Source organism: Lolium rigidum, chromosome 5, assembly GCF_022539505.1.
Source record: "Lolium rigidum isolate FL_2022 chromosome 5, APGP_CSIRO_Lrig_0.1, whole genome shotgun sequence".
Lineage (NCBI taxonomy): Eukaryota > Viridiplantae > Streptophyta > Magnoliopsida > Poales > Poaceae > Lolium > Lolium rigidum.
The window spans coordinates 71015571-71026373 of NC_061512.1; the positions used below are offsets into that span (position 1 = coordinate 71015571).

At 44.2% G+C, this 10803-nt stretch overlaps 2 protein-coding genes across 2 annotated transcripts; one reads left to right on the forward strand and one right to left on the reverse strand.

The window, feature by feature from the left end:
- Nucleotides 1-1956: 1956 nt before the first annotated feature.
- On the forward strand, nucleotides 1957-3983 carry LOC124656095 (mavicyanin-like). Its single transcript, XM_047194900.1, has 2 exons — nucleotides 1957-1965; nucleotides 3411-3983. Exons 1-2 carry the CDS (start codon nucleotides 1957-1959, stop codon nucleotides 3981-3983), a joined length of 582 nt encoding a protein of 193 aa, XP_047050856.1.
- A 1462-nt stretch (nucleotides 3984-5445) lies between these two features.
- LOC124653776 (GTP-binding protein SAR1A-like) lies at nucleotides 5446-8380 on the reverse strand. Its single transcript, XM_047192841.1, has 3 exons — nucleotides 8168-8380; nucleotides 7145-7276; nucleotides 5446-6049 (listed from the first exon to the last, which is right to left on the reverse strand). The coding sequence occupies exons 1-3, from the start codon at nucleotides 8294-8296 to the stop codon at nucleotides 5729-5731; spliced, it is 582 nt and encodes a 193-aa protein (XP_047048797.1). The 5' UTR covers nucleotides 8297-8380; the 3' UTR covers nucleotides 5446-5728.
- Between the last annotated feature and the right edge of the window lie 2423 nt (nucleotides 8381-10803).

Below are 10803 nucleotides of genomic sequence, written 5' to 3' on the forward strand. Positions count from 1 at the left end.
AACAATAAACTATCACATAAAGCATTCTTATTCACATGCATAAAAGTGTCATTACTCTCCACATAAGCATAGTCATTCTTATTAATTGTAGTGGGAGCAAATTCAACAAGGTAGCTACCATTATCACCATAATCATCAAATATAGGAGGCATAGTATAATCATAATTAATTTTCTCCTCAATAGTAGGTGGATGATAGTCATCATTGTAATCATCATATATAGGAGGTAAAGTATCATCAAAGTAAATTTTCTCCTCCATCCTTGGGGGACTAAAAATATCATGCTCATCAAAGCCAGCTTCCCCAAGCTTAAATTCTTCCATAGCATTAGCAACAATGGTGTTCAAAGCATTCATACTAATAACATTGGCATTATCATGCATATAAAGTTCCATAGGTTTTTTAATTTTCTCTTCAAACACCTCATGTCCTAACTCAAGATAAATACTATAAAGATCTCTAATATTTTTGTTGTTTTCCATTAAGCCTAACTAGTGAAATCACACAACTTAGTATTTTCAGGAGTACCCATTTTAGCAATAGTAAATAAAGCAAACTAGATAAAGTAAATGCAAGTAACTAATTTTTTTATGTTTTCGATATAGAGAACAAGACAGTAAATAAAGCAAAACTAGCAACTAATTTTTGTGTGTTTTGATATAAGTGCAGCAAACAAAGTAGTAAATAAAGCAAGACAAAAACAAAGTAAAGAGATTGGAAGTGGAGACTTCCCTTGCAGCGTGTCTTGATCTCCCCGGCAACGGCGCCAGAAATTTGCTTGATGTCTACGGGTGCTTCTATTCTTGTAGACAGTGTTGGGCCTCCAAGAGCAGAGGTTTGTAGAACAGCAGCAAGTTTCCCTTAAGTGGATCACCCAAGGTTTATCGAACTGAGGGAGGAAGAGGTCAAAGATATCCCTCTCATGCAACCCTGCAACCACAAAGCAAGAAGTCTCTTGTGTCCCCAACACACCTAATAGGTGCACTAGTTCGGCGAAGAGATAGTGAAATACAAGTGGTATGAATGAATATGAGTAGTAGTATCGGCGCCGAGAAAAGTGCTTGTCTGGCGTGCGGTTGATGGTAGTAATATTGCATGAAGTAAAGATGCGGTAAAACGATGAAACAAGCAGCGATAGCGATATTTAGGAACAAGGCCTAGGGATCATACTTTCACTAGTGGACACTCTCAACATTGATCACATAACGAGACTAAATAGATAGATGCTGGACTCTACACCCTCTTGTTGGATGATGAACACCACTAAGCTGTGTAGGATTACACGAACCCTCAATGCCGGAGTTAACAAGCTCCACAATATTCAATGTTCATGTTTAAATAATCTTAGAGTGCATAACAGATCAACATAACCAAACCAAGTACTAACATAGCATGCACACTGTCACCTTCACACTATGAAAGGAGGAATAGATCACATCAATACTATCATAGCAATAGTTAACTTCGTAATCTACAAGAGATCACAATCATAGCCTACGCCAAGTACTACACGATGCACACCTTGTCACCATTACACCGTGCGGGAGGAATAAACTACTTTAATAACATCACTGGAGTAGCACACGGATAAATTGTGATACAAAACACATTGCAATCATAAAGAGATATAAATAAGCACTTCACTATGCCATTCATAACGGTGAATAAGTATTCTGTGAAATATAGCCTAAGAGACCCACACGGTGCACACCTCTGTCACCTTTACACACGTGGGACAAGGAGTCTCCGGAGATCACATAAGTAAAACCCATTTGACTAGCATAATGACATCTAGATTACAAGCATCATCATATGAATCTCAATCATGTAGGGCAGCTCATGAGATTATTGTATTGAAGTACATAGGAGAGAGATTAACCACATAGCTACCGGTACAGCCCCGAGCCTCGATGGAGAACTACTCCCTCCTCATGGGAGACAGCAGCGTTGATGAAGATGGCGGTGGTGTCGATGGAAGAGCCTTCCGGGGGCACTTCCCCGTCCCGGCGGCTTGCCGGAACAGAGACTCCTGTCCCCCAGATCTTGGCTTCGCGATGGCGGCGGCTCTGGAGGGTTTTCTCTGGTTTCGTCGAACGTGGGCGAGGTTTTAGGTCAGGGGCGACTAAATAGGCGAAGAGGCGGAGTCGAAGGGGCCACGGGGTGCCCACACAGTAGGGGGCGCGCCCCCCCTTGGGCCGCGCCGCCCTGTGGGGTGGGCCCCCCCTGGCTCCCCTCTGGCCTTTCTCCGGTGCTCTGGAAGCTTCCGGGAATTATAAGATCTTCGGTGTTGATTTCGTCCGATTCCGAAAATATTTCCTTACTAGGATTTTTGAAACCAAAAACAGCAGAAAACAACAAGCGGCCTTTCGGCATCTCGTCAATAGGTTAGTTCCAGAAAACGCATAAAAACGATATAAAGTGTGAACAAAACATGTAGGTATTGTCATAAAACAAGCATGGAACATCAGAAATTATAGATACGTTGGAGACGTATCAGTCCCTACGAATGCCAGGATCCTTTTGTAGAGGTTGATCATCAGGTGCCTACAGACTTTGCTGATTTCCTTGGTATGTATGCAAAAATCCGCGACACGTGATTTCGTAGAGCATCTATGGAGGCTTAAAGGAGAGGCATCAATTGTGCCGACCCTTGATCTAGCCCAACTTCTATTTGTTAGGTTAGTTGCTTGTTAAATTTCGATCAGTCTAAAAATAATATTGTCAAACATATTTATTTGTGTGCTATACTTTGTTTTGTAAATATTTGTGTGCTATATTTAAATTAGTTGTGTTTTCAAATACCCTAAACACACAAAAAATGGAAGCCGGTATTTGAAGGACGTGGTTGCATAGAGGCACGCTCAAGAAACAACATCACACGATGACGTTCCCAAATGATCGATCTGACAATTTTTCGATCGTTTAGGGGACACGGCCGAAGATGGTTATAGCAGGAAGATTCATCTCCAAACATATTTGCGGTTGCCGCGGACTTGGTAAGTGTGCCGGCGTCCTGATCGATCGAGGAGCAGCCTATTCCCATCCCTCTTGATCACCTCATGGCATCGTGGGTATATGATTAAACTAATTTCCAGCCGACACAGTCAGCTTAACTGACTACCGCGTCCAAACAGGATTACAATTACGTTTAGTGTACATGCGTGAGCTAACGAGTCAAAACTCAAGTTTGACCATATTGTACGACCAACTCTCACGCTGATCGCATACACGCTTACACCTAACAATCCAACACACACACATATATATATACATCCCACACAACAACACACCACACAACACGATCATCATCTCCTTGTCTCCGACCCTTTGAAACAAATTCACAAGCCAGAAAACCTCAGTCGCCGACCCTTTGAAACAAACTCACAAGCCAGAAACCACAATCTCTTTAGATGGCAGCCAGAGCTCTCCTCGTCACGGCCCTGATCTTAGCAGTGCTCGGAACAGCGCTCAGTACTAGCTACACCGTTGGAGCGCCAAGAGGGTCGTGGAATACCCAGACGAACTATGTCCAGTGGACTTCCAACCTGAAGTTCCGCGCCGGCGACCAGATGCTGTTCAGGTACTCCAGAGCGGCGCACAACGTGGTGGAGGTGAGCAAGGCGGACTACGACGCGTGCTCCGCTTCCAGCCCCATCGCCTCCTTCCAGACCGGCAACGACATCGTCCCGCTCACCACCGCCGGCAGCAGGTACTTCATCTGCGGCGTTCCAGGGCACTGCGACGCTGGCATGAAGGTCCGTATCGATGTTGAGGAAGCAACACCCGGTGGTGCCCTGCCACCTATGAGCCCTCGCGCAGGTTCGGCTGCACCGGCCTTGGCGCCCATGCCGAGCGTAGAGATCACGCCCTCGACTAGCGGCCAGGCAATGCCTCCGTCGAGCTCAGCGGTGTCAGTTGGGACTGGATCAGTGGGGCTATATTTGGGAGCTGTCTTCACGGCCAGTCTCATGGTTTTCTACTAGAAAGTGATATTTCTATGCTTTTCTCACCGTGTAGCCGTGTAGGTGATCACATGTACGCTTGGATTCAAAGCATTTCTGTTATATACCTTGATTCATTATGAACTTATTGATTTTATTAAATTGATGAGCTATTTGTTATAATTTCTATTTTGAAACGGGGGCAAAAGCTGAACAAGCAAGTAAAGTACAAGGGATTACTCTCACAACATTATTTCATCCAAGCACTTAGCATCCCGATAACTCACAAGCGGCATTCCTTTCTAATAAAATCCAAGATGATGGGGATTACTCTCCCGGCATTTTTAACCCAAGCATTTTGCACCCGCGATAATCCACAAGCGGGCTTCCTTCTTAATGTTATATTGTGATCCATATTAAAGGAAAGGCTAACTTCTAACGAGCTGAATGAGGCCCGTCGCCAGGAAGGGTTGGCCCGTCATACGGATCAATGCTACCGTCTATATATACCTCTTGTAAGCTACCAAATAGGGTTGATCAGATTATAAGATAATCCACGATGTTTGTAAACACCTCCCGATACAGTGAAGTTTTGCTGGCTGAGGTCCGTGGTTTTTTCCCCTCTGTGTTGGAGGGGGTTTTCACGTTAAAATCTTGTGTCTCCGTTGTAATTTCCTTTTTCATTATTCGTTATTTGCTCGTCGCATTTATAACACTTAATAACATCCAAGATGATGGAGGGGGGCGCATGCTTGTTGCGTAAGACAATGACATGGGCGTTCCTCTCATTACAAATTTTCCAGATGTCTTGCGGTTTGGAATTGAGCCATCCGTCATCATGCTCCACCAATTGGTGACCGAAAGCCCTGTCCATTGGATTCGTTGGATCTCGTCGATGCAATTGGTTATAAATTCAAACCGATAGTAGGAGCCTCTTCTACTGTTTCAGATTCAAAAATAGATTCGTACCACGAAACATCTGTGATACAAACACTCGTAAATATTTCAGTCTTTATTATTGAACATAACATTCAGTCTACTAATTTTAGGGAAACCAATGTACTAGTACGAACTAGAGGCAACAACATATAAAACTCTACAAACACCGTTTGTGGTTCTTTGAGGGTGTGGGAAACAAGCGAAAATATATCATCTGGCAAGCTGGCAGGAGATGTGTTACCCCAACTACCAAGATGGTTAATTGCTTGGCACCTGTTGCCTCTTGTTTAAAAATAAATTGTGTGTAGTTAAATTTCAAAGATACTAGTACGTATCGAGTGTGAATTCAGCCTTAATTTTGGAAGACGCACATGTCTGGCAAGAGTTAAATACAAGAATTAGCTGCAGATTAGACACTAAACCGCAAATATAAATTTTCTGGATCGATATATTGAAATGACAAAACTATGTCAAATTCAGTGGGAAGGCCGATGAAGAATTTGGCTGACATGTAGCAGCACGTCAGCACCAGCTCACCAACAACTTCAGAAATAAGAGAGTAAGAAACACTATAACAGGTAACAGCTATGATCATCATTCAGAGTGTCATTAGCAATGGAGTTTAAAGCATATCACCTTTTTAACATCACACTGTAACTGAACAAAAAAAAAAATCTAGGACCATGAACTTTGCGCTGAATCCATTACACCACATATATGTACTAGCACCATGAACATCCATGACCAGCTAGCTCCCTAACTCTCTTGTGCCAAGGCAAGGTAGAACAGGAGTACCATCATGACTACTTTAAACACTTTCTTTTCAACACGCACCCCTGCCTGCCGCTCTACTTGATATACTGTGACATCCACTTGAACCCGTCGCCATAGCCCATCTTGCGGACGATGCTGCACATGAAGACCTCAAGGGGGCGGACGTTCGACTCGCTCAGGCTCACCTTGCCCTTTCCGGTTGTGAAGTTGCTTAGCCCCATGTGGTAGCGGAGTTCTTCCTCCGAGGCGGCGTAGGGGATGTCGATTTTGTTCCCCAGGATCAGGAAGGGAACGGTTGCCAGTGAATCATCTGAGAGGAGGGCATCAAGCTCCTTCTTGGATTCGGCAAACCTCTCTTTGTCATACGCGTCAACGAGGTACACCACAGCATCAACCTGGCAAGAGAGAGCATCATACAGGCGAAATAAATACTTGTTGCCACACTACTACACAAAATCACAGAAGTACATTTCTAAATCAGAACAAGATCATCAGGAAGAACAGAGATGACCATTCACGAAGGAAACAGGAGCATATGCATAATGTACTAAAATTGACGCCTAAGCAGTCAAGTCTTCTTGGCTGCAAGGTGGAATTCGAGACTGGTGTTATGGTATGAAACTATGAATAAATATTTTTGAGAGCATTCCTAATTGTATGATATTCTTTATAATGCCTTGTCCAATGAGGTTAAATTGTTGAGTAGATCTGATATCTATGCATCCATTTGTGTCACCAAACTGATCCTGCTGCAACACTCGAAGTGAAGGTGAAAGTTTCTTTGTATTATCACACATCATATATACTAATATAAACACCTTTATCCAACAAGCCAAAACAATTACCTCGTAAGAAAGCACGAAGCAATTTTGGGCAAAAGAAAACATATAAAACAGATAAGAACAAAAGTCACAAGAATATTTCTGCTAATATACATTTTAAAAATGTAAAAATAAGACGACACTAATATTTCAAAAGATAACACAGACTGATATGAAAGCAAATTCCCCCCTTTATATAAGAAGCTAGATTGCCACATTCCACATATATCACTAGTGTTATATCATGGATCGTGACAGGTACACAATTGTGGAATAGCATATAGGAGTAGGCTACTTGATGTTCAATGCACTAACCCCACCAGTCAATTGTGGAATAGCATATAGGAGTAGGCTACTTGATGTTCAATGCACTAACCCCACCAGTCAACTTGAAATATTTCACAATACGCAGGTGGTGTTACATGTGGGAAGAAAAGGTATTCTGGTGTGCATCAGTGCCAACTATTCTCCACTGATAACGACATTTGCTAAAACTTTCAGAGGTTGCAGAAGCATGGTACTGTCATAGTATGTCTTATAAGGAGATTAAATCGTATCAAACAACAGCACAGCACTTCTAGAAACTACACCACAGGAGAAAAAACACAAACAGATATAACAGTACACCAAATAACTCATCTACATAAAAAAAAGAGAGGAACATGATACCTTAGCATAGTAATCCTTCCAAACACGGCGAGCAATCTGATGGCCTCCCAAATCAAAGGCCTTGAACTTGATCTTCCCGATGCTCAGCTCCTCAGAAGTTGGATACTGCGTAGGCTGGTGCTGAACCAACCTCTGCCAGAAGGAACACAAAACAAAGAACAAATTTATTCAGCCAACAGGAGCAAAACATGAGATTTTGCATTTGCTTGAACTCAATTATATCAATCACCTGGTACTGATTAACAGTAAAAATGATCATTATATTGAGAAGTGTGTCAACTGACTGAATTTAAAATAAAATCTAAATTCTCTGAAGAAGCATTTGCACCAGATCTGAATTAGCATGGTAGCTATCCTTTTCTGTTTTAGAATTAGGATGTTGGCTTTCAAAAAAATCAACATACAGATGACTAAAAGAAGCAAAATTTATACTGCGCATTATGGGAATAACCCAGATCTGGCAAGCAATCCAGTGCTCACAGAAAGGACGCAGCTCAGCAACCAAATCCGTCCAAACTATCCTCAACAGGAAACAAAGAATTATGGCAATACTCCACTAACTCTTCCTAAATGGGGAATCATTTTTTCCACATGCAATTGAAGCCACCCGAGCGTAAGGAAAATGAGAGTTATTGCAACACAACGTGAAAAATCCACGAACCGTATGAAAATGGTCTATGACAGAAACAAAAATCCCCAAGATCAGTCAACCCTTTTTTAGACAGAAGGCTCGAAAGATCACTCAACCCTTGAGATGAACATCTACTAGCACAAATATCTCCAACTCTAAAATTCAACTAGAAACACACCCTTCGATCTATAACTTACAGATGATACCGCACATCAAAATCTACCAACAGAAAGGGAAGGGAAGGAACCACACAATTACTCCCGCCCTAACCCATCGCAATCCAAGAGGCATCACGATCTCATCAAATTGCCAGACTTTTTTCCACAGAAAAAAAGAAACTAATCAATCCCGAACAACAGAAGTAATCAGAAAGGAAGAGAAAAATTCCCGACCTCGTCCTTGAGCATGTGGAGGAGCGTGGTCTTGCCGGCGTTGTCGAGGCCGAGGAAGAGGATCTTGGCCTCCTTCTGCCATAGCCCCAGCGACGCCAGAACCCCGTAAAACCAGTCCACAAGGAACATCTCCGGTCGCCGTCGGTGGCCTCCCTCTCTGTCGCCGGAGTAGGAGGAGGGCGCCTCTTAACGGATCTCGACGGAAGGGATCAAATGGTGACGTGGCGGCCACCGCGCCGCTGACGCTGGCATTAATAGGAGGAGGGCCATGAGGATGACAGGTAGGCCAGAGCGCAGTGGGGCCCGCAGGTCAGAGTAGTAGGTGGGGGTTGGTTGTTTTGGAAATGGGCCAAGCAGCTCGTGGATTCCTTTTGTTTCTAGCAAGGAGAGCACCAAAGTTGTCAAAAGTTGGAATGTATCAACATGTGAATGAAATCGTTGGAATCTTGTATTTAAGTTATTTTTTCCAAAGAAGGAATAAACTTTCTTCATTTTGTTGGGAATTTAAGAACATTTTAAGGAATGATATTATATACTAACTCCATCTAAAAATAGGAGAGTACATAACTGCCTAGGAAAAAATTGCCCAAAATATTCCCTTATGCTGTGTTTGGTTGCAATGAATTGGCCTTTGAATTGAATTGGCAATGGAAAACCAAATCAACCAATTCAATGGAATACCACAAAGAGTGTTTGGATGCGCGTGGTATTCAGTTACAGAATTCAGGTTTCAATGGAATACCAAATCCTGTTTGGATGTCACATGTGTGGAAATGAGAGTATTTTTGACTTTGAACAATATAACCTCTGTAATATGAATGAAAATAGCACAAATAGCGCAAAGTGGACAATTATGCTTACAAATAGTAGAAAGTGGATACATTACGTCTCACAAATAGCACAAAGTGGATACATTACATCTCACAAATAGCACAAAGTGGATACATTATGTGTCAAACAATTCATAAAAAACATGAAAGTAAATAATATGGTAGCAATCATCAAGGCAAGGTCATGAGCCATGCCTTCCTCAGTTCCATGGGTAGTGCCATGAGTGATTCGAAGGTGCGCTCGTTGGCGGTGACCTTCCCATAAGCTACCAACAGCTCATTACCCACCAAATCTGCAAAATTATCTGCAAAATCAAAGTGCAAAAAATCAGTACTAGCCGTCACACACACCCGTCGACCACCTCTGGCCGCCGCTACAGAGAGAGGAGAGGAGATGCCCAGGCTGCACTACCAGCGGCCGCGCAACCATCTCCGGCCGCCGTGGAGCCACCTGCCGCCGCGCAGCCATCTCCGACCGCTAGGGTTAGGTTTCCGCTGCGGGGAGGGGCAGCCAGGGGGAAGTGGGGCGGGGAAGATAGGGGCCCAGGGGCGGCGGATGCTGGCCGGAGAGAGGGAGGGTACGGGACAGAGAGACGGCGACGGAGCATTACCTGCGCGGCGGGGCGGCGTCGGCTCCGCGTCGTCGAGCAAGGCGGGCGTCGCGGGCGGAGACGAGACGAGCGCTCCGCGTGACGCTTCGTCAATACTGAGCAATACAGAGGTCTTGACCTCTGAATTGGGAGGGGGATAAGTTAGTTGCGGGCCGGGTGTCTGATACGTCTCCGACGTATCGATAATTTCTTATGTTCCATGCCACATTATTGATGTTATCTACATGTTTTATGCACACTTTATGTCATATTCGTGCATTTTCTGGAACTAACCTATTAACAAGATGCCGAAGTGCCGATTCTTTGTTTTCTGCTGTTTTTGGTTTCAGAAATCCTAGTAAGGAAATATTCTCGGAATTGGACGAAATCAAAGCCCGGGGGCCTATTTTTCCACGAAGCTTCCGAAGTCCGAAGACGAGACGAAGAGGGGCCACGGGGTGGCCAACCCCTAGGGCGGCGCGGCCCCGCCCCGGCCGCGCCGGCCTATGGTGTGGGCCCCCGTGCCGCCTCTTGACTTGCCCTTCCGCCTACTTAAAGCCTCCGTGACGAAACCCCCGATGCGAGAGCCACGATACGGAAAACCTTGCGAGACGCCGCCGCCGCCGATCCCATCTCGGGGGATCCAGGAGATCGCCTCCGGCACCCTGCCGGAGAGGGGAATCATCCCCGGAGGACTCTACACCGCCATGGTCGCCTCCGGAGTGATGTGTGAGTAGTCTACCCACTGGACTATGGGTCCATAGCGGTAGCTAGATGGTTGTCTTCTCCCCATTGTGCTATCATTGTCGGATCTTGTGAGCTACCTATCATGATCAAGATCATCTATATGTAATTCTATATGTTGCGTTTGTTGGGATCCGATGAATAGAGAATACTTGTTATGTTGATTATCAAAGTTATGCTTATGTGTTGTTTATGATCTTGCATGCTCTCCATTACTAGTAGATGCTCCGGCCAAGTAGATGCTTGTAACTCCAAGAGGGAGTACTTATGCTCGATAGTGGGTTCATGCCTGCATTGACACACAGGACGGTGACGGAAAGTTCTAAGGTTGTGTTGTGCTTGTTGCCACTAGGGATAAAACATTAGTGCTATGTTCAAGGATGTAGTCACTAGTTACATTACGCACCATACTTAATGCAATTGTCTGTTGCTTTGCAACTTAATACTGGAGGGGGTTCGGATGATAACCTGA